The 26,079-nt window shown below is 32.4% G+C and overlaps 1 protein-coding gene across 1 annotated transcript; it reads left to right on the top strand.

Moving 5' to 3' along the window:
* The first annotated feature begins 564 nt into the window (after window positions 1–564).
* Window positions 565–26,079, top strand: LOC127715606 (FH2 domain-containing protein 1-like). Its single transcript, XM_052221692.1, has 10 exons — window positions 565–657; window positions 15,171–15,283; window positions 15,931–16,167; window positions 16,512–16,633; window positions 19,487–19,648; window positions 20,731–20,988; window positions 21,452–21,633; window positions 23,282–23,402; window positions 24,270–24,425; window positions 25,243–26,079. The coding sequence occupies exons 2-10, from the start codon at window positions 15,175–15,177 to the stop codon at window positions 25,411–25,413; spliced, it is 1,518 nt and encodes a 505-aa protein (XP_052077652.1). The 5' UTR covers window positions 565–657; window positions 15,171–15,174; the 3' UTR covers window positions 25,414–26,079.

Genomic DNA, 26,079 nt, shown 5'->3' on the forward strand with positions numbered 1-26,079 from the left:
AGAAGAAGTTCACACCACGAAGTGCGTGTAAAAGACAAATCTGCGTGTCCTGACTAGTAATCACCAATAGTTCTAAAATGTTAATTTTTGTTTATATCTGTATTTGAGTTGCTGACTCATGCACATGTGTGTATAATTATTTCCTTGTAGGTTTTTAATCGCAATAAATATATTTGTATTACTTTTATTGCATTTTATGGTAAAATATTATATACGCATGATAAAGACTAAAAGAGTCTATGTCTATTGGTTATCAGTCATAAAAAGATGTACTTGACACAATTTATGATCGTATATACTTATCTGCTATGTAATACACAAGGTAAATAAGGTATTTCCGACTGCTTTTTAAAAATAAAAACAAATCTAGAATCTCAATGAAAAATTGTCTGACACTAATCGTTTTTCTATGTTTCATTCTTTTTTCTAGTTAAAGCAAATAAACTAGAACACTGTCATAAAAGTAAACTATACAAAACGAAAGCACATTTTCTGAAAATCTTTCTTTACTATGACATGTAAAAATAGATTATACGGAAAGATAAAAATAGACTGGAAGTTTATATTAACAACGGTTTATTTTTAGTTTGTTCGAAGTATTTGTTATTATCTTTTATCAAACATTATTTAATAGCATAAGACACATAGATAAAACAGGTAAAAAAGATTTTTTTATTAATTTTTACATTTTGAATTAGTGAGTTCTCAGTCTGGGTGAAGTTAAAAAGAAAAACTATCTTTACCTTGAAACCAAGCAGTGAAATAACAAATAACAAATTGAATGAATTTTACAGCTTCAACCAGAATTTCTTATTATCAAATTATTTAGCTCTGTCTCACAGATTTGATCAGAAATCTGTCATCCTAAGTAGCTTCATGTAAATACGACAGACCGATAGGGACATTCTTTTATTACAATTTCTCATTTCAAACTTGACATATGTCACTTCCAAGTTGACAATACGTTGATAGTGAGAAAAGTCTACTTGGAACATAGAAATGTCAAATTGGAACTGAGAATTGTCACGCTGGAACTAAGATATATCAAGTTGAAAGTAACAATTCATAATAACAATTTTAATCAGTGATCATGATTTTTCAAATACGTGATCTCGAATTCAATTTATATTCTAGTAGGTCCTAGATAGGCGTCTGTCGGGTATCAATCAACTGCACAAAACTTTTTTTTAACCACTGATTGGGACGCCATCTTTAAACGATAATTATTTTGATACACGTAGGAAGGGAAAATTAAAAGATGGTACTGATAAATATACTTAAATAAATACTTATTACTATATATCTTAAAACACAATATTTCATAAATGAATACTGCTGATAAGGAATACGCATTTTAATAGCCTTTATTAGAGAGATTCTCAAAGTTTGACCAGAAAAAGAGAAATATGGCTGCCTGATCTTCTTCCATCCGACAGAAAGACTCAATTTGACGTGCGTCCTTTTAATTGTACGGGGTGTGTAAAAACAGAGAAACGTCCGTCGAAATGTTGATGTTCAATTCGAATACCACGCTATTTGAACGTTTAGTTACCATTGCAACAACTGTTTGATGGATACAAAGGTGTCCTGTTGCAACTAAATCTTTTGTCTAATATATAGTATCCTCGTTTTTCAATTGCAGGCCAAATGATCCTTTCTGTATCTCAGTTTCACTCACTTTCTAAATCTTCTTATCAATACCTTAATACTGGTATGCCTGACATATTTGCCGCTAGACGTTAAACAAACAACAAGGCATTTTTTCCCGGAACATCTTAAGAACTTGATGTTATAGATAAGAAGCAATTTACAACTATTCCGATTCAGTGAAACAACTATTCCAATTCAGTGAAACAACTATTCCTGTAAAGTAATAACTGATACAAACATTGATGTTGAATAATTTATTTTTTACCTTCGTTATATTATTATATGCCAGGCAATTGGATAAACGCGAGAAAGAAGACGTAGATACTCTTTCGGAATGGATTGAGACAGTGAGGTCGTTGATACAAATCAGAATTAAAAACCTGAATGGGTCTATGAACACCAACGCTACATCAATCTTTGAAGACCCAAATGTTGCAAAACACCTGTTCAACCTCAATGACAAATATGTTATTGGGCCCGCAGATAAAGTCCCAAACAACATCGTTTTTGTGTGTAAATCACATTACATAAACTGCTTGATAAATGAATTAGGTATGTGCAATTCACTTCGAAACTCAACACGTACCCCCACGATACTTACCAAGGAGGAAATCCTGGATAATCATGGGTTTGTTTTATGTTCATTTGGAGTTTCAACCAAAGATGAAGAACTGGATCTTCCTTCACTGTATTGGATACCGAAACTACATAAATGTCCTTACAAACAACGTTATCGCAGCGATGTTAAGGCAATTTCGATAAGATTTTGTCAGGGGTAGATAACCCCGTAAGGACCTCATTATGTATTCATATATTCATTAATGGCGAAGATTCCGTAAGCTGCGTCTATCGATGAAACTGTATGAAATCAAATTACATACATGCCTGTTAACTAAAAACGGGTATCCGTATGATGTAATTTGTTTATCGAAACACGAATATTGTATGTTTGTGCTTTAATTATTATGGCAAACAGTTGCAATAGCTGTTTTTGTTGACGAGATTGTCGGCTTGTGGACCCCGCCTCCTTTTGCAGATTAACCAATCAGTAGACGATCGCCGTCAAATAGATGTTTGTAGTTTGCAGAATGGAAAGAACCTTGCAGCGAAAATTATTTTCACTTCTATGTGAAAATCTAACCAGAAAAGTAAGTGTGAGCCTCCAAATATGTATTATTTATGAAACATACGTTGCTTGTTTTGTTAATCATTCGCTTCAGAAATAAAAAAACTGTATACTTATAGATAAAAACCAGTTCAGTGTTGGCAAGCATGATATACACGTGGTCATGGTGGTCAAAACGAAACTAGACTGCAACAGATATCTGAAATTTGAATAATTTATCGAATCCCGTCAATAAATGAACAGAATATCGAATGAAACAAGATCCCTCCATTATACCGAGAGCCCATTCTCAACATTTACCCTGAAATTTAATAGTTTCTAATTTTCGTTTAGCCATTCGGGGAAAAGGGGGGGGGGGGGGGGGGGGGGGGGGGGGGGGGCGTTCCACTGTTCACCTCTCTCCGGCACTCACATTGCTGGAGCCATGACCCATACTTTCAAAGCATGGAGCTCTTAATTTGTAACACAGGGCACACAAACTTGCTCAAAAGGAAGCCTTGAAAGACGTCATAATTATTTGGACTACCTCCCCCTCTCTTTCCAACTTCTACTCCCACCATTTAATCAGTGTGAAGTCCATACTATATTATTTTCTGCTTAGTGCTGTTGGTATTAATCAACTTTGATTTTAAAAGGGCGGTAAAGGGTTAATTTTATGCAATGTTTTCTATTTACCCAGTGTTTATATTTTATTTCACTTGTTTTTGTGTTTTGACGTTTGACCTCTCAATACATGTATCTCGTGTTTTGTTCGATGTGCGTGTTTCCCCTTATTTATTTCCATGTTTCCTGTCGTACAATTTATTTCTCATGCTTGTCAAAAAAGTTTTGCAATTCTATTGAATATTTATGGTTCATGTATGTGATAAAGAACTTCAATTCAAATTTAAATGTACTATAAATAATAATTTTTTTGAAATCGGATGCAACTTAATGTTTTAAGGAAGTTAAAAGGTGACAGCAACATGATTACATCTTTATGTCCATTTAAAATGACTACAGAAGGCTGAGTATCAGGGTAATTATTTGGAAATATCCTGGACAGTGCGTCTTTCTCTGGAAAAAGCCTGTGCACCTTGAATAAATTATCTTATTATCTGTGAACCAGTATTTTTTAAATCATTACCAAGTCAGAAATATATATCTAACCAATTGCAAGTTTATGTACTTAAATTGCTGGCTAAATAGAACAATTTTTAATACATAGTCAAAATAATAATATAATTTCTTGAAAGGCTTTGTTAATGATTAACTGGGACGCCTTCCTCATGTTCCTATGACCGTCATTATTAGGAAGGAATCGCAGCAAAAAATTGAAGAAGCTTTTCATGACTCAATAATATTATACAAATTAATATGTAGTTTGCTCATCAAGACTGCCCACTTTGACATAATCTTTTTATATATATGTATGACTCTTAAAGTGCGATGGTCACGCTAAAGTGCAATGATCTACGCTAAAGTGCGATGGTGTCAGACGCTAAAGTGCGATCAGATGACACGCTAAAGTGCGATGGTGTAACAGGAATGGGATTCAGGCGATGGTTTTTGTTTTTTGCTGTGTTCATATTAGTTTTTCGTTTATTGTATTGTTTCTAAATCATGTCGTTATTCTCTTTTGAATTGTTTTACACAAGTCATTTCGTGATCCTGTATAGCTTTCTATGCGACGTAAGCCAAGGCTCCACATTGAAGGTCATAACGTTAACAGGTGCATACATCAACGATATTTGGTCTTTGGTGGATATTTGTTCGTTGACAATTACACCACATCTTCTTATCTGTTTTTTTGTTTATTGTTTATTTTGTATATTAATCCGTTCGTTATCTTTCTCGTTTGAATTGTTATACACTGGTCGTTTTGATACTCTTTGGTCGTTATAGAATACTATCTGCGGGGTTAGCCATACAGTAACCTATAGTTAATTACATTAATGACATTTAGCATTGGATAGCGACTTGTCGCATTGGCAATCATATTATGATACTACACCTCTGGTCATTATGTTACTGTCTTGTTGACGAGTATCCATCTCTTTTACAAACATGACGAACCATATTTTAAAAAATTGTTTTTACAAAATAATTCAATTAGAAAGTTAAAAAGTAGCTTTTATTTCACGCAAGTAAAAAATTGAAAACAAAAGTTTAATAATTTCATGCGTCCGAAGCACTTTTCTGGATTTACCTTCATCAGGAACGCTCAAAGCCAAACATTTGAAATCCGAGGATGTATAAGTACTGAAACAGTTGAAGAGCTATATGCTTTTCCAGTAAATGACATGGGACGAATTAAATACTTTGACACTTGGTGTATTTTGCCATTTTCTCTCTCTTTTATGATATACACCTTCCCCTTACTAATGTCAGTTTCAGTCTATGTTTATGAAAGTATTTTTTTTTCCAGTATACTGACAGAATCATGTTTGTCCCCGCCGACACAGCATTTGTTTGTACAAACGGCTTGTAGCATCATAATGCGATTTAACGTTGCAAACGTCAATACTTTCGTGAACAAACGCACTTTAGCGTATCGCGGCATCAGTCTTTAGCGTGTTCCATTAAATGGCACAGACTATCACACTTTAGCGTATCAAACCATCTCACTTTAGCGTGACCATCGCGTTTTAGCGTCCCCATCTCACTTTAGAGTCCTACATATATATATATAAGTAAAACAGTATTTAAATTGAATAGAACACTGCATGCATCATCGTTCTAAAAATAGAGTATTACATAAAATATCTGAACTGTATCCCTGTTGGCAGGAATTAAATCCATTACTCGAAGATATATCCCCGGTAAACAGAAGGGACCCATTTATAAAATTTTCTTTAGGAGAGCACTAGTCAGAGAGGCAGAAAAAAGCCCCATTTGTAATAAAGTCGTTTATTCTGAGACAACAGACCAGTTTGTGGAATCACTAAAGTACGCAAATCACATAATCAATTTATAAAAGGAAAAGGCCACAGCTCTGTTGGAACCCATAGATTAAGGGGGGTCTTATATTCTTATTGCTCTGAAAGTAAGTCTACCACCAACTGCTGAGAAAAAAAATTACGACATGTACAAGTGTTATGGACCAACTAGCGTAACGGTTAAAATGAACCAGACACCATGAACACAAATTAAACAAAAATTGATAATCATAAATTAAATAACAGCTATCACACATATTTGAAAGAAATATATTTTTATTTGGAGCAATGCCTTGCTGATGAATCATTCAGATTTCACCAATCTTCATGAAACTTTGGTGAATTGTTTAAATTTATTAACATAAGTTTCCTTTCCATTTCTATTAGATAATTTTGATACCTGGTTTTGGAGTATAGGGACTTTATTCATATTAACGGGTCGAAATTATCGCGTTTTTTGGACAATGTCTCAAAAACGCTTAAACACATTTTCATGAAACTTGCTGAAATGTAACGTAAGCTCCCTTACGATTTTTAATATATTTTAAATTTTACTTATTCCAGTTATGGGATTTTATTCATAAGAATTATTCATGAATTGTGCCACTGTGCGCAAGTTTGGTTTTTTTTTAATTTTTATACCCCACTTTTAGTCTTTAAAAAAGTGGGGGTGGGTATACTGTTTTACTTCTGTCTGTACATCCTCAAGTCAGTCCGTCCGTCTGTCCCATGAATATTTTTCTTTGCATCTTTCTCAGGAACATATTTTACTTATTCCAGTTATTGGATTTTATTCATAAGGGTATGGGGGTATATTAGTAGCTCACAGATTCACTTTTTTGTTTTAGATTTTTTTTGGGGGGGGGGGGGGGGGGGGCTGGCTTTTTTTTAGCACAGCTCTTTATTTAGCATAGGATGCAGCAATTCTAGAAATCCAAGAAAAAATAGGCATTTATATATCTATGGAGGAAATCCTGATATCAAATTAGGGTTGTGTGGCAGACGTAATTTCTTTATTTTAAAAATTATATGAATCATTATACATATGTTTATGCTCCTTATTTTAAATAAAGTACCTATATGTTATTAAATAATTACTTTCTCTTATTTTTTTTAGCTCCCCTGTCAATTACAAGATACAGTATGCCATTCCAGCTTTGATGAAATAAAGTAATGGTTTGATTTGTAGAGCTTTATTATTATAGACAGGTAAATTGTTTTATCCTGATATCAGCTAACTATTGTACAATGAGACAACTCTCCCCAAGAGTCCAAATGACACAGACATTAACAACTATGGGTCTTTGAATGGCCTTCTACAATGAGTAAAGCCCATTCTGCATATTTGGCTATTAAAGGCCCCAAAATCACAAATGTAAAACATTTCAAAGGAGAAAATTAATGGTCTAATTTATGTAATCAAAAATGAATGAAAAAGAAATATGTAACACAGCAACAAACGACAACCACTGAATTCCAGGAACATACATTGTACATACAGAATGTGGATGGGTTAAACATGTTAGCGAGCCTGGCTTTTCTTCTTGTTTTATAATTTGTGCAAATAAATTTCTGTTCTTACATCATGTACATTGTAAGAATATTGTATGATGTAAACTCAGAAATTATTGCAATGTTTTTATGAGGCAACTTTGAATATCGCAATAAAAGGAACTCACATTCCGGAATCTATACATATAACTGTACAAGTATGCAGATTTTTCTGAAATCGCAATTATAAATCTCACATTTTTGTCCATTCTTCAAAAATTGCAAAAATAAATGTACCCAATAATCATGATAATTTCTTAATTTAATCAATGTTAATGAAGTATCTGTACCAGCAATAAAATTTATTTACACAGACATGACAGATATTAATACAATAATATACTGAACTTGCTAGCAAAATGTTTTTAGCTGTGGATTACTGATATTGATATTGAAGTATTCCTGTCTTAAAAGGAGATACAAAACAAAGTAAATTAACATAAATACATCAATTTAAATATTTATTACAGAATACATCTTATAGGCACATCTGGGTTTTTGTCTCGCCTTGACGGAGTCAAAAAGCGAGACATAGGTATGCTGGCGACGGCGGCGTCAACAATGTATTAGTTTGTGATTAGGTCTAGTTCATGGTGGTAGGTCAATGATATTTGGTATGCAATTGTATTAGCATTGGCACATCTCATTCCATGGAGATTGTTTAGCCATGTACCTTCAGTCATGGTTCATCGACTTTGAATATTTGCATAACTTGCATGTTAAAGTATTGCTATTTTAATTTCAACATTTGCATTATCAAAATTACAAAAAGGCGAGACATATCTCTGTGATAACAGTTTATTTTTCATTTAACTTTAAAGTTTTATAAAAGTACATGTAGTGCACCTTATTAAAATGTGTGTAGAAAATTAAATCCTTGTTCAAATGATGAATGAAGACATTATTGTTGTACGTTTATTTTTTCCAAATTGGCAGTAGAGGTATAGGGGGAGGGATGAGATCTCAAAAAAACATGTTTAACCCCGCCGCATTTTTTGCGCCTGTCCCAAGTCAGGAGCCTCTGGCCTTTGTTAGTCTTGTATCATTTTTAATTTTAGTTTCTTGTGTATAATTTGGAGTTTAGTATGACGTCCATTATCACTGAACTAGTATACATATTTGTTTAGGGGCCAGCTGAAGGACGCCTCCAGGTGCAGGAGTTTCTAGCTGCATTGGAAGACCCATTGGTGGCCTTCAGGTGTTGTCTGCTCTATGGTCGGGTTGTTGTCTCTTTGACACATTCCCTATTTCCATTCTCAATTTCATTATTAAATAAGGACAAGGAAATTATTTTGTTAGCATTTTAACAGTAACTTCTTGAAGAAATATGTTTGCACTAACTTTTGATTACTTTTCACATGTTGAAAATTTCATTTAATATATTATATTTGCTTTTTCATATTTCAGGGATGATGACCTGCAGTAGAAAGTTCCTTATAACTCATCATGGCCATTACAGCAGATCTGATTAAAATTTGTTTAGAAAGCCACCAAATATGTCCATGAAAAGTAGAAAAAAGACAGCAATTCTATATAATGTACATATATGTACTAAGCAGAAGCATTGACTGTTTCAAGACCAAATGAATTGGAATTTAGTGTTTTGATGCTGAGAGACAGAGGAAAATTAACTAGACAATTTAGCTTCTTTTTCATCATCATGTATCACTGAAGTTGATGTTTACCATCTTAAAGAGCTTTTACCTCAGTTAAAATGAATTCTAAATACGGACACTTTGGAGATTTGTGAATTTTCTTACAATTGGAGTTTCAAAAAAGGATTTCATTTAACAAAATTATATTTCATGGATGTAATTTGTCGTTTCATTCATGAAATATTTGAAAAATCTGCAATACATTTGTATCTGACCAAGTGAGAGATCTACAAATAGACATATGACATTCAGTTGAACTGTAAAGAAGGAGATATTCATTTATAAGACTTGTATGAGTGTTTTGTTATTTTTATGGCAATTACGGCGAAAAAATAGTAATTGATTTAAACATTAATCCTACCTAGATATACATGAGATATACTATCATATACATGTAGGCATACAATTCACTGATGCACCACTAATGGAGTTACATGTTATTATAAAACTAAGAATATGACATATGATTGCCAATAAATTAACAACTCTTCATCAGAGAACAAATAGTCATATTATATATTATCCACCAGCATGACCAGAGAACAAGAAGATTATATTATATCATGATTTATATTTCAATTTCATTTCATTTCATAACAGTTAACACAGAATAAAGGTATACAATAAGTTCAGAAGCATAAAAAAGTGTTTTATTTGCAGTTGTTGTTCATCTTAAAGTGACTTAGTCATATTGATGTTGGCCTTCAATACTGAGCAAGACCTCTGTAACAGCCACAGAATGTTTGAACAAAAATATTATCTATACTTATACATGTTATATATTTGTCTATACTTAGAAATCAGATTTTTTTTTCATTTCTTGTCTAAATTAAAATAGGTTATACAATTGTATACGTTTGGCAAAAAAAATATAAATTTATTTAAATGATGGTATTATTTGTATCCAGGATTTTCTGAAACTGCAATAATTAATCTCGCATTTTTAATTGTCCTTACATTGTTCAATAATTGAAATTATCTTGGGAATAAATTTACTCAAAAAATTCTGAGTCTTTTTGACATGTTTGAAGGATATATAAACTTGGAAACTTGTGATGGAATATTTTCACAGTTACTGTTTTAGAGATTCTTATATCTAGCATGTTTAGCAAAAGATGTTGGTATACATGTATGGCAATGAGACAGCATCCCCAAAATAGACAGAAATTGCTTTGTTCTCAGTTTGAAATTGCACACATATTTTTGTATTACAGCTAGAATTTGATATAAAAAAAGATGATCTGGTATAATTGCCAATGAAGTTTTGATTTACAATTAAGTAATTTTTTTACTCTTGTGACTGGTTCAGGTAAATATTAACCACTGATTGTACCCTTGTCAATGATATTTGTAGGCAGTAGTTTTATAAGCATTTACACATCATTTTAATTTCCATGCTGACTAGTTTGTCCTGTCCACTATGTCATGATTAATTCACCTGACACTTCCTGAAACTTTTGGATTGTGTATATATGTATTAATTGTGATTGAGTTAGTCATTTCTGTGTATTTTTATTATATATGGTACATAGAATTTCTTTTATTCTGACAGAAAAGAAATACCATTCAGTTGCCTCCAATCTCAGCAGGTGATGGGAAATAAGTTTTCTGATTTTGACATGTTTGAGGTGAACCTTAAAATATTATGGCACTTGATAATGAAAAAACAGGTGATTGATTGTGCTGAATGTCATGTTAGCACTTTTGGCTGTCCATTTGTATTGGTGAACACTGGTAGGCAGGGATTTAATATGAAATGAGCAGCAGAAAAAAATAGGTCACTATTTCCAACTTCATGGTATAAAATTAAATATAAACTATAAGGTTGAGAAATTGAGATGATATATATGACAAGGTTGTTGATTGAATCATAGGTACATGTACATGTATCTGAAACTAATTGGATGTGGGTTTTTTATACAGATGCGATTAAAATTAGTCGTGTATATATATGCATCCGATATTTGTCGAACTGGTTATCGCTTTATGATATAGTGTAAGCATAAATAATGAGAGCTCAAGGTACATTTTTTTGAAGTATGGGGTACTCAATGCCGTAGCTTTTTTTATAAAAAAAAGCAAGCCATACAAAATACTGGCCTGGTAACTGGTGAAAATTCATATTCATTCATTGGCAAAAAAATTACTCTACCCCACCAAAATAAAATTCAAAAAGACCTCCCAATCATGATTTACAAATTGATACCAGTCACACTTGAGATACAGGAGATATTCAACTAGTAAAATGTGAATATTTATATGCAGGTAGGAGTTAATATTTATGATTTAAACATTGTCAATGACAAAGAGCAAACCAAAAAATCATGAATTTTGGTATAAAGTTCTGTATGAACATGCAACTTTTTTCATTAAAATTTTAATGGTTCCCAATATGCAAACACTAGAAGAGACTTTATAGTATACTATTAATTATACAATGAACTTGCATTTGCAAAAATGAGAACTGCACTATGAACCCAGATGCGGATTCCGGATTTTGACAAAAAAGGGGGGGGGGGCTGCGTGTCCCAACACTAATCGAAGTTATGGACATATAAGAAGTGTATACATTAGCCATAAATTGGTTGATACACAAGGGATCAGAGCCCACATGAATCCGTCTCTGCCATTTCAGCCATTTGCGGTGATATACACAAGAGGCGGAATGCAAGAAGATGTAAATATTCTATTTTATGAAAGTCCGGCCTGTCACTGAAAATTCCCTGAAAAAAAACCCAATACTGAATAGGAAGCTTTAATAAATTAAGCAAGCAATAAGAGAATATTTGTTTATTCGCTCCAACATGACGTTATTATTATATGAAACGCTTCACGGTGAGTACAAAAAATACACTGAGTTTTTCCGTCAGCCGATCCGACTACTCCAGGGTCATTCAAACGTTTTTCTCTCGCATTTCAAGGCGATGATGCTACTTCATGCTAAATTAATTGAAAAGGGCAGGTGCAAGAGCTATACCAACCCACTTGATTCTGGTATTGGTAGAAAGGCAACATTTCAAATTTTTCAAAAAGTGCTGTGCCTAGTTATATAGCGTTCGTGTAAAAGATATTTCACAACCAGAAGTGCTAAAAAGTCAATAAATCGAAAAAATTCTCCACGTTTTATTGTTTTTTATTTACAACACCTCTTTTAAAAACTAGGCACAGCACTTTTCCAGTAAAATAAGTTTTCCTGATTACAGGGAGCCAAAAACCAGGGCGATCGGATTTCATCTTGCACCTGCCCTTTTGACTTTTTTAGGAAATGTCCTTACTTTCAGTTTGAAGTCACGTGACAGTAGTGTATTTATATTTTTCTATAAATAAAAGTTTGGAATGTGATTCAGAATAGACCCTTTTCCCTCTGTTTACGCTTTTGACGTGCATTTTAACCTTTAAGCAAAGAAAACTAACTTTGAGTTCAATATGATTTTTCCTGTGTATAAAAATGGGATATTTCTTGAAACGCCCTTAACGTCCTTGCGATATTGCTGGATCTTCCAGGTGCTCCACGAAACCTCTTTCTAAATTATAAACATCTATTTTATCAGCAATCCAAGCCTGGCTTCAAAGTTATTGTAAAACTACCTGTATTCGAGGTGGCGTGAAACCGAAAATTCCAAAGATCTTTTAGAATACAAACAATCTAAGACTCTTTCATCTTGCAATAGTTTTAAAACATTTGACTGTTCTGCACTTTACACAAGTATTCCCCATTCCAAACGAAAACACAAATTAAAGAGTTGGTCATGCTTTGTTTCATAAAACCGAATGGCTTACGTAAATACAAGTTTCTTGTCTTAGGGAGGGATAAATCCTACTTTGTAAAAAATCACTCTGATTCTAACAAAAAATCTCTGAAACTGGCATTATCAAGATGCTTGATTTCTGGATTGATAACATAATTGTTACGTTTGGAGGACGTGTTTTTCAACAAACACTCGGCATTCCCATGGGAACCAACTCTTCTTGCCGACTTGTTCCTTTATTCATATGAATCTGACTTCATACAGGAACTTCATAGGAAGAAAGAAAAGAAGTTAGCAGTATCCTTCAATTTCACTTTCCGCTTTATAGATGATGTTGTCTCACTAAATAAATCAAAATTTGGTGACTATGTTGAACGCATCTATCCCATCGAACTTGAAATAAAGGATACAACAGAAACAGTTAAGTCTGCCTCATATCTTGACTTACATCTAGAAATTGACAACGAGGGTCGGTTGAAAACAAAACTTTACGACAAAAGAGATGATGTCAGCTTCCCAATTGTGAACTTTCCATTTCAATGTAGCAACATTCCAAAAGCGCCTGCATATGAAGTATATATATCCCAGTTGATACGATATTCCAGGGCTTGTGTTTCCTATCATGATTTCCATGATAGAGGGTTGCTGCTCACAAGGAAGCTCTTAAATCAAGAGTTCTTATTGGTGAAGTTGAAATCATCCCTTACTAAATTTTACGGACGCCATCACGAGTTGGTTGACCGTTAAAGAATACCTGTTTCACAGATGACGACGGATATGTTGTCATGCTACAATTTCGTTCCCTTCCCCTAAATGTGACCTACCGAATTAAACATATCACCGGGTTTGGACTTACATGAGCAACACGACGGGTGCCACATGTAGAGTAGGATCTGTTTACCTTTCCGGAACACCTGAGATCACCTCCAGTGTTTATTGGGGTTCGTGTTGTTTAGTCTTTGGTTTTCTATGTTGTTTTGTATACTGTTGTTTGTCTTTTTCTTTTTTAGCCATGGCGTTGTCAGTTTGTTTTTGACTTATGAGTTTAAATGTCCCTTTGGTATCCTCCTCCTCTTATTTATAAAAGTTCTATAATCACCGTAAAAACCGAACTCAAAAGTTAACAAATTTGCGACAAAAAATGATAAAAAAAAACCATGGAGCCATACACGATAAAGGTTTAGCTAGCTATAAATCCAGATTTAATCCACTATTGTCAACTTGAGTACAGTATGAAAGATGTCGGTGAGCAAAACTTGTGGTCCTGGGTTAAAAATGAAATGTATGTGCGCACTTCTTTTATCAGATACGCTTTAGACGAAAACTTTGGGAAGCCAAAATATGAAACTCTTTAGATTATAAACATTAAAAGAGCATTACTAGAACAAATAAGGCCAAATTTAAAACTTATAACGTAAGTTTACGAACTGGAAATTAACAGACAAAATGTACCATTCAAATCATTTAGGATTTTATATAAGTAACCATAAATTCAGAGATTCAGTAATTCTTTTAAAATGATGTGCATGTAAATATTGTTTTGCGAAGGTCATACAATCCATATTTCGCGATTCAATGGCTTTGTTAACGTGTTTACATATCATTCATATATTAGTTTTACGTCCGAGTTAAGATTTTGTTTTCTGACCTACTTATTATACATGTTTCGATAACCTTATTAAAATCATTATATAAGGGTTATCAAGCTTATTGGGCGACGGGACAAGGTAAACTATAATCGTAGATTAACTATTTTTGAATTTAGTAGTACACCAAATTTGATCTGAAACTTTCGTTTTTATCTAAACAGTTTTTAAAAGCATAACCAATTAATTATCAGTTTTAAAGGAAGTTTTCAGACTTATCCACTGCGTTGAATTCAGTTCTTTTCAGACAATTTGCTTGCAGTCATTCAAGATTTGTTCAGTATATGTTCAGCCTGTTCAGTAGTTGTTATCTACATATACACATCAACAACATACTGAAATGTCTAAAAATCTAATAAACAGCACTGAAGTAACGGCAAGCAAATTGTCTGAATAGTACCGAATTTATCACAGTAAATACTTTTTTTTTCTTTTCATTCTAATTTATTATTATTTTCGCCTATTAATTTCAGCCAGCTATATTCGAAAAGATATTTAAGCGAATATTTATTCATATCAATTGTAGTCCTCCATTGAAAGATATAAACTTGTTTCCATTTTTTCTAAAGGAAATTCCATTGCTTATCTTAAAATCAAACATACATTCAGGTCATAACGACAAAAGTCACGTTTTCTTTTAAGTGACATAATGCAAGCTAAGTTTATAAGATGTTACCTTCGGAATATTTAAATTAAATTTCATTTTGGTAAGTTCAATTATAAGTCTTCTTTTTATTCCTTGTATTACTTGCAAACATTTTTGTTACGCCAAGTTAAACAGTTGAAAAAAAAAACAAATATGTTTCTGGATGTTTTGCGGATACTACAATTTTTTTCTCACTTGATATAACTTTTAATATTTTTCATTGTCACAGAAGGATGCCAAATGAAATGAGCGTTATCACAGAAAAAAGCAGCGAAGAAGTCGACGATGGTTCCCTACGCTCAATAGAAGCAGAGAATGAGACATCTAGACTCAGTGAAAGCGGTGAATATACAGCCATAGTAGTTATATATGTTCCAAACTTGTAAATCCATTTGGAATACACATATCATGATAAAAAAATCTGAGGAAATTGCCAGAATTCGAAGCGAACGAGATTGTTGGGTACAAGAGTAAGAGTTTTCTGCTATTGGTGCGAATCCGGACTCAGACAAACATGTCATGATTGAGCATAGGATGCAATCTATAAGTGTTAAGATCACACGACTACAATGTATACTGGTGTATACTCTTAGAACTTAAACGGCGAAAAAAAGTCAACATTCATGAATGTAAACTTTTAAAGTTAATGTATCTTGAATTGTTTTCCATAAACATACCATAAATCACAAGTCATAATATATCATAATACCGTATCGCGGGTTATTTTCGCGAGGTGTAAATTTTCGCTTTATTTCGCGGATAGAACAAAATCGCCAAAATAAATTCCGCCAATTTAAAATTGCACATGCAAAGGTATTGAGAAAAGTTTTGAATCCGCCAAAATAATAATCGCCAAAATATTTCGTATACCTTATTCAATGAAAATCGCGAAATTTTACACCCGCGAAAATAACCCGCTATACGGTACATCTATACATTGTACATGTACCTGCAAATCAATGTTATTTTATTTGATTCCACTTTAACAGAATTAACGTCGGAGACGACCTCATCAGACACAAACAAAGAATCAACATTATTTGATCCGATACCAGAAGAGGTGAAGGCAGTACCACCAATAGCTACGTGCATGAGCCCACCCCCACCTCCACCGCCTCCACCACCGCCGAATTTTAATGTATCCTTACCATCGTTACCTATAAATGTACCAGATCCTAAGCAGAAGATGAAAACGTTGTCGTGGGCAAGAATCGCCTCAATCAAAGGTATATCAAGAAGAATCGAATAATTCATTTAGCTTGTACTACATCATTGTTTCTTCATTTTGAAAAAAAAATTGCGAGGGTTCTACGAAGTCATCGCTAATCTTATCTTTATGAAGCCAGTTTTTCTGTGGAATATATGTGGAAAACAAATGAATACATAATGTTTATAATTCGATTTGACCTTCATAACGTTTTTATTACATAGTCTTATTATTTTAGTATTTCCTTCACAAGGAAGATGTTTTGAAAATGATAACTTTAGAAGATAAGATTTCGAGGTAAATAAAAAAAATGTTTTAATTTGCTCAGAATATATCTGTAAAAGAAGCCAATTTTAATTTTAGATAAGAGTGTTTGGAACAAGATAAAGAAAATGAAAGATAAAGTACCAGTAAATTATCCACAGTTAGAGAAGCTGTTCTCTTGTAAAGAAAATACAAATAAAAGAGCGTCAGCAGTTTCAAAGGTAATACTTACTTCACCTAGCTAGATTAATTCTTTGAATATTCACTGTTTTACGTCATTTGTTTATGTGTATAACCAGTTAATGATGTATAACAGTAAACAGTTAAAGATACAAGATACAAGATGTTTTTGTGTTATGGTTATTTTTTGTATTCTTGTCTTTCATTTTTGCTTATGTGCTTTGTCTCTATGTCATTTTGTTTTTCTTTGTTGGCATAGTTGTTTGTTTGTATAGTGATTAAAATTATAACACAAATATTGACTGCTGTACCCCTATTTTTGACTTTTTTTTAACTATTATGTCTGTTTGTTTTGTTCACACATTGTTGTCAATATAGTGGATTTTTTTTAAGCGACTGTCATACAAGGGAGAGGTTTAGCTAGCTATTAAACCAGGTTTTATCCACCATTTTCTAGGTAAGGAAATGCTTGTACCAAGTCAGTAATATAACAGTTGTTTTTCGTTCTTTTAGTGTGTTTGACCTTTTGATTTTGCCATTTGATAAGGGACTTTCTGTTTTGAATTTTCCTTGATGTTCGGTATTTTTTTTTTTATTTTACTTTATACAAGTTAATATGACTCATCTTACTGAATTTCTTTATTAGATATCAAGATGGACTGGGTTTTTCGTCTGACTTGTCACTACATCTTTATGCGAAAAGTTAAACACACGGACATCCATCATGTTTCTGTTACATTTGGAAAGGGAATAGGCGTTGCTTGATAATGTATACCTTAATTGCACATCGAGGGTTTTTGTTGCAATAATTGCAATATTGATTTAAGGTAACAATGGGCATGCTATTGTTGTGTTGCAGAAAACAAACTAATAGTAGAAGGGGTGGAGAGCTAAAAAGAGAGATGGGAGAAACGGGCTGAGAGGTGGGAGGCAAGGGTTTGGGAGGTGGGAGAGAGGGGATAGGAGACGGGAGATAAGAATGTGGGAGAAAAAAAAATAGTTTCTATGTAAAATTAATCAAGAGCCGATTTTATAGCCTTTAAAGTGATCATAAATGATTTAAGATTGGTCTTTGATTTTCTTTAACTTTTTACAGCATTTAAAATCATTTAACATAATCTAACATCATTGTGATTCATCATTGAAATCAAACACAATTGATAGAAATTGATCCAATATCCACCCATTTTGGTGCAAATCACATTTTTGACCTAATTTCTTAGAAATTGACCCAATATCCACCCATTTTGGTGCAAATCACATTTTTGACCTAATTTAATAGAAATTGATCCAATATCCACCCATTTTGGTGCGAATCATATCTCTGGCCTTTCTTTCAAAAGAACTGAAAGGAACTTGAGACTGTTATACTTTCCCTTAAAAATCCAAATATACAGAGTTAAATTCATCCATTCACGAAAGAATAATTTTCTATTTGAAAATGGAATTATCTAGGTATATACCGAAAAAACAAATTAACCTTTCACTAAAAGAAAGAAACTGCCTCAAGAATCTGAAACACGATGAAAATATCATCATTCACAAAGCGGATAAAAACAATGTAACAGTCATTCAAAATCTTTCCGACTATCTCAAAGAAGGTGAAAAACATTTAAATGATAACATTATGAACAAATACAAGAGATAATTCTTAGAAACACTCAGAAAAAAGTACATGAAGTAATTTATACAATGAAAGAAGAAAACTGTATTGATGAAATATCTTTCAAATACATTAAAAATTAACTAAATTATGTAAAAACACCTTTTGCGTACGTCCTCCCTAAAATTCAGAAACTTGACAGTACTTAACATTGAAAACGAAAACAATCAAATAGCAACTATAAATGTCCAGGGTAAACCAAGTATATCACCGTGTAATGGACCTCTTGAAAGAATAGGAGGATATTTTGATTATTTCTTATTTCCCTTAGTAAAAACACAAAATCGTACATTTCTGACACAGGTGACTTAGTTAGTTCTAACATAAACAAAAAGACAAATTAAAGAAAAAGAACAAAGTTAAAAATAGATGTAATGTATCATTCATTACATATTATCATCCTCAAGCAGAAAAACTTCAAAAAGTTCAGGAAGTACTGGCATCTTAGTAAAACAGATTCTACAATAGGTGCCGGATTCCATAAAAAAAACTATCAATAGGATTCAAAAGAAATAGAAACATTGGTGAATTAGTGAAACGAGCTATAAAATAATTTGTATAAACCTCACAGTTCCTACTAAAAATTTAACCGTGCAGAACTAATTAATGACCGTCAACCACACATGTAAACGGATATTCTTATGACAAAACTTTCTTACCATGAAACACTTAATTCAACATTTATTGAAATAGTTTAGAAAACAAAAAATCAAAATTCAAATTCAAATTAACAAATTAAAAATTTATGAATAAATAAATAAAACTATTTAAAAAATTAAAACAGTAATAAAAAATAAATAAATGGAAAAGAAAAACAAAAGGGATGGTCTCTGATGAATATTTCCCTGGAATAAACACAATTCCGAAAAAACCCGAAACATAGCGTACAATGCATAGTATCAATGTAAGACCAGAGGTATGATTCCCACCAAAATGGGTGGCTATTGGATCAATTTCTATGAAATTATGAGAAAAGCTGATGTTACAGGGTGGGAGGTGGGAGAGAGTATCCCCACTGTCCACCCCCGCATAGTAATGAGTTTCACTGGATCGGATCCACTGCATAATATTTTGTGTTTTTATTTTGTTTATCCCAACATAATTTTGCTAAGATAAGGCAACAGCTTTCGACGAAACCAACCTAAGAATAAGTAGTAAGATGATATAAAAAATCAAAAAATATATATTGAATTCTTTATGTTATAATGTTTATCTTTTAATCTATTTTTAGAATATAGTTGATTGCCAAAAAGCAATGAGGATCGATATCTTCTTGAATAAAATTCATAAGTCCCCAGACGAGTTAATTGAAATGATAAGACAAGGATCGACTGCTGAACTAGGACTTTCAAGTTATCGATCTTTGAAAGAGAATTTACCAAATACAGATGAGGTACTGGATATTTTACCTATTATAATTATTTATATTTATTTATAACGAATATGTTTCAATTGTAGTAACTACAATCCCGTTCCCTTTTCCTCGAATGTGACCTTCCGATTAAGACTTATCACCGGGTTTGTACTAACATGAGCAACACGACGGGTGCCACATGTGGAGCAGATTCCACTTACCCTCCCGGAGCACTTGAGATTACCCCCAGTTTTTGGTGGGGTTCGTGTTGCTCAGTCTTTAGTTTTCTATGTTGCGTTTTGTGTACTGTTGTTTGTATTTTTTTCTTTTTTAGCCATGGCGTTGTCAGTTTATTTTGACTTGTGAGTTTAAATGTCCCTTTGCTATCTTTCGCATCTCTTTTAAAATAAAAAAACTATATATATGATATGTGCACCTCTGTTAGTAGAAACGAATGTAACAGAAAAAAAGTAAAAATATAGAAGAAAAGAAACAACCATTTTTATTGGTAATCTCCCATATTAGCCACAGTAATATTTGATGATGATCATTGGCTATATATATAAATGTCCCACGTGCCACAATTCTGAAAAAAAATCTTAAAACAGCAATCAAAGTCAGATAGAATTTAACTATAAATCAAATATAGGCATTATATGTGTTAAAAAGTAACTGTAAACTATTATAATGATAGTAATAAACAAATAAACACATTCCTTCTTTAAAAACAAGTGCGAAAAACTGTACTTTAATTTTTTTTAATAAACTCCGTTTGAATGGAACCAACTACAAAAATCTAAAATTAACCTGGGTTTTTTTTTTCTAATAGCACAGCATGAATATAACATAAAGAAAACTCTGTCTCTTCGATGACTGATGATATGTTCCTTTTGTTGCAGCAACAGTCATCTTTTTCTTTTCTTACATCTAATTTTTCTTTTCCATGAACCACACAACGAGTGTTACTACTGGACAAGAAACTGCCTACTATCTTTCTGGACCATCTGATTTCAGCCAGATTTTTGTTGAGGTTCATATTAAAAAAAGTTTTCTATGGACCATTACTAATTCTTTATCTTACATTATTTTTTTTTGTATGTATACATAAATTATACTTATAGGCTGATTCACTTCGGGAGGTTTTACCACAAGAATTAAAGAAACTGAGTAAAGCCGACTACTTTATTTCTCGACTGATAAGTTTACCACACTATGAACTTTGGATCAACACAATGATAACAATAGGAGAAATTGAGAGTCTCGACTATATCCCAAACTATGTACAGACTATTTCTACTGCTTGTGATATGCTGATGACCAATGAATCCTTTGAAACATTCCTACGATATGTACTTCATGTAGGACTGTTTATGAACAAGGTACTTAACATAAAGACATGTTGCTTTTTGTTTAGTTGCGAGTTAAATAAAGCAGCGCTGCTTGATATTAAAACTGACAATTTCTTTGTGGTGTAGTAACGTTTTTTTATCCATTATACAATAATTCGTGTCTTAAAAAACCCATACAAATATAAAAATAAATCACAAAAACACACATTTAAAATAAACCCACAAAAACAAATAAAAGCATGCCATGTGTCATTGACATTAGAAAATTTTAATTTGTTCTTTTAATACAACATAAACTTAACACTGAGTTTTCCTTTGTCACGGCAAATAGGAACATGTTAGCATTTCCATAAGCTTTATAAATGTTCTAACACGGGAAAACTTTTATGAAGTTTTTAATTTTATTATTTGACTGTATTCGTCTCAATAAGTTTATTTCATTTTTAGCATACAGAAATGTCATTTTGTAATATATTATTATTGTTTATAACAGGGTAAAGTTGCTGGAAAAGCAGTTGGATTTGATTTATGTTCACTGCAGAAATTATCAGAAACCAAGTCTACAGATGATTCGGTTACCTTGCTTGAGTTTTTGGTTCATGAAATACTCAAGTCAGATTCAACATGCTTAAACTTTGTCCGTGATTTTCATGATACTCTGTTACACACTCAACGGTAATTTGATTATTTCATTTTCAATTTATTTAAACTGATTCTTTGAGGCTGGATACATTTATTATGTTATGATTTTTTTTGAAATGTGAATAAGAATTATATAATGGTTAGCACATCCCTTGCCCCAAGAGATAAACATGTATTTACCTGTGTTTAAAGTTATTGCAAATGGATGGTATTTTTGTTCGAGCATATTGTTTTTCTTTAATTGTTTAACATTTCTTACCGATATAACATGTTACTTTTATTATTCTTCCCTTAGTTTTTTTATTTTGTATTCAAAATTATTTATTTTGTATAAATATTTCCTTTCTCTATTGGTACTGTACAGGTATACCTAACAACAAAATTATTTTCATTTACCTGTGTTTAAAGTTATTGCAAATGGATGGTATTTTTGTTCGAGCATATTGTTTTTCTTTAATTGTTTAGCATTTCTTACCGATATAAAATGTTACTTTTATTATTCTTCCCTTAGTTTATTTATTTTGTATTTACATTGTGTCATAGGTCAAATTTATTTGTTCAGTGTATGTTCAATGGTGTTAATATGTCCTTTGATTGAGTTAAGCTATTTCAGTTGATATTTTATAGTGTGTCTTTCTATGTTGTGATGTTACACTATTGTTTCAGAAAAAGGGTGAAGGTTTGGTACCATTAAAACGTTTAAACCCGCTGCATATGTTTGCACCTGTCCTAAGTCAGGAATCTGATGTTCAGTAGTTGTCGTTTGTTGATGTGGTTCATTAGTGTTTCTCGTTTCTCGTTTTTTATATAGATTAGACCGTTGGTTTTCCCGTTTGAATGGTTTTACACTAGTAATTTTTTGGGGCCCTTTGTAGCTTACTGTTCGGTGTGAGCCAAGGCTCCGTGTTGAAGACCGTACTGTGACCTATAATGGTTTACTTTAATAAATTTTGACTTGGATGGAGAGTTGTCTCATTGGCACTCATACCACATCTTCTTATATCTATGTATCGATCATATACTTGAATGCAAATTTATCTTTGGATATCTTTTACTCTATGTCAATGTGGTCAAAGTATTCCTGAAAACAGCCAATTTTCCTTCGATTGGGAATATATTCTCTGATAACGCAGCGTTAATGATGTCACACTAAGACATTATTAAGCCAAAGAAAAAATGTTCTATTCTCTAAAAGCCTTCGTTCATACATTCTTAAGAAGTTGTCATTAACGTTAAAAAAAATTAAAATCCACTTCACCTGCAATATCTAAATAGCAAACATTAGTTCATACCGATATAACTGATTAATACGAACTGCAGAAATTACTGACTTGAGACAAGACACGCACGGTTCAGGAAACTACTAGAAAAAACATCCTAATTGCTTATAATTTGGTATAGTTTGGTACGCACGCGAGACATGCGCTTCATCTAAACAAGACTCGATCATCACTGACTCTCCAATCAAAATAGTGGAAAAGCCAAATCAAGTACCAAGCTGAAGAAAATTATAAACCTATAATCTTGAAACTAACACCAAATACGGTTTAACCAAGTTTCTGGTCAAAATAGGTCAAACACGGTTAGTGGTGCAAAAGAAAGTTGTTTATTCTCTCCTTAAGGCATCCTCTCATTTTGTTCAAAACATTTTACATATATTTGATTGTTTATACTTTCATAGCTGTCCACTTCATCAAGCTACAGACGAATTCATCGCAATACAAAAGAAATTTACAGAATTACAAGAAAAAGTTGATGCAGAGACATGTCTGATAAAAGATCAGTGTTTTGAGTTCTTTCAGGTACACACAAAATTGCTTGAATAGCTTAGGATTTAATAAGATTTTAAAAAAAAATGTTTGGGCACTTTTTCATCATTTACAACAGTATGATAACCTCTACATATGCTATAATTGATATCGTCGCACTGCTACTTTAACGGTGTTTACCTCATTCACCTCTTCATAAAATTTGTACGTCGTTAAACATATAATCAAATCGGAAATTTAAATATATTTTCCCCATAATATGTATGAAGTCTTTGAAGCTTTCAACATGCAATGCACCATATACTCATTTCCTCGAATTTATCATACTTAAATCAAGAAATATTGAGAAACTATGTCATGATTCGAAAGTTTTGTTGAAATTGAAGCTATGTTTAAAAGTTCATTTGATCCTTAATCGTAATAGATAACATTTGCTTTCTCAAATCTCAGAGTTTTGTACGACCAATGGAGCTTTCGCATTCGACTTTTCTATCCACATATTTTTTCCCGAGTATAATTCTAAAATGATACAAATTTCTAATATTTTGTAAAAATCTCATCAAAGATACATGGCTTATTAGTGTATACGCCAGACGCACGTTTCCTCTACATAAGAGTCATTAGTGACGTCACAGTTCTCTGTTGTATAATACATAACAAGGTTAACAGAAATCATCAAAAATATTAGAAATTATCACTGATCACAACAACCATCTACAACCGACTCATTGCATGTTTTAAATGGTTCAGTTATATTATATGTGAACAAAACTAGTATCTCATATAGAACTGATCGTCGTATTATCATAATTCCTTTGCAGATATGAAAAGTTGCTGTGATTTATTCAATGTCATTATTTTTTTATTCAACTATTTTACTCTATTTTGTCCTTTTTCTAGAATGGGAAGTGTCAAATCGAAAATATAAGTGAAAAGTTGGAAAATCAACAGAGAAAATCCCAAGAAGTTGCAGATCACTTTGCTATAGAGAATATGAATGTTGATGAGTTGTTCAAATGTTGCCGAGAGATGTGTGAAAATATCGACAAAATTCAGGTATATATTCTGACAGCATAATCCTAAACCTAATCCTTGTTACTGACTTCATACCTGTCAATCGTAGTATATTGTACACATATATGCACTAAAACGTTATTTGCAAAAATTCATATCTATCTACAATAAAAATACATAATCATTGAATAAAAAGTGACCTTATCTGTTTAGGTAGCTATAAAACCAGATTTAATCTACCATTTTCTCCATAAGGAAATGCCTGTACCAAGTCCGGAATATCACAGTTGTTTTCAATTCGTTTGATGTGTTTGAGCGTTTGATTTTGCCATTTGATAAAGGGATTTTTTAATTTTCTTTGGAGTTCGGTTATTTTGCCATTTTACTTTTAAATGAAATCAAAGATATTTGCTAAAGATGGTACGAAACACCTTGACTTAAATTAATTTGGCTCGTTTAATTTTCATAAAATTTTGACAAAATATTTACTTTGACAAAAATATGAAAATTTAAAAAAACTTAAACCACACACTTTATCGGAAAAATTTCATTGGATATAAAGCAGTTTGACAAACACTAATTTTGAATATTGAGAAGCTTAGTATTTCCCTAACAATAGAACATGATTAAAACGTTCAGCAAATTTTTATAGAGTTATCTCCCTGTAGTGTTATGTACCACTTTAACGCACTTTCGTTAACATATCATATTTTTTGGTGTGTCAGAAGCACAACTGAATTCTATCCACTACATTTGAACTGGTGGATAATTTTGTTATGTAATAATACCACACCTCCTTATCTTTATATTAAAATTAAATTCATTACATTAAGCATGACAAATTGACTTTATTCTTCAGAAAAAAGTGGACGCCGAAAGCAACAATAAATTTAAGCGAGGAGGATTTAGATCGACTATGCCATGTCCAAGAAGACGATCTACATCTACGACATTTGTTCTCACACCAAAAGACAATAGACTTCAAGATATACTCGAGAAACGAAAGAGACGATCCGATTCAATCTCCTGACGTAAACATTTCAGTTTCCTTAGTTAGTTATGCTGAATCTCAACCTTTTTTTCTGATATCCCATCAGTAGCATATTCTTGGATATGTATTATCATTTGAAACGTGCCTGCTCATCATGATGTTCTTATGTGACGACTACTCAAGAAATATCCCCAGAAGTCCTGTTCTAAAAATTTTAAGAAAACCGTTCACAATGATTCTACGGCATTATTTTCGGATTATAGAAGATCTACTCAGAACGCCAAAGACCAACACCGTGTAAAATTCATGGTGAATCCATATACAAATTGCTAAGAGAGCAGAATGTTACGTTACTACTGTCTGTTTTGGTTAGTGATAGAATCATCGATAAAGACCACAACGGGCTCATCTATTCAACTACATACTCAGATACTATTATACATCGACATTTCATTTTATGAGGATATTTCAAACAGTATGAAAGTACTATCATATTTCTATCTAATATAAACGGAAGATATAAAAACAATACTTTTATACGTTAAACGGTCTGTTTTGGTTAGTGGTAGAACCGTCAATAAAGTCCACCACGGGCTAATCTATTCAAATATATACTCAGATACTATTACACATCGACATATCATTTTGTGAGAGATGTTTATCTAAAATAAACAGAAGATATAAATAAAATAGTTATAAATCATA

This window comes from Mytilus californianus, unplaced genomic scaffold (genome assembly GCF_021869535.1).
Source record: "Mytilus californianus isolate M0D057914Y unplaced genomic scaffold, xbMytCali1.0.p SCAF_9, whole genome shotgun sequence".
Lineage (NCBI taxonomy): Eukaryota > Metazoa > Mollusca > Bivalvia > Mytilida > Mytilidae > Mytilus > Mytilus californianus.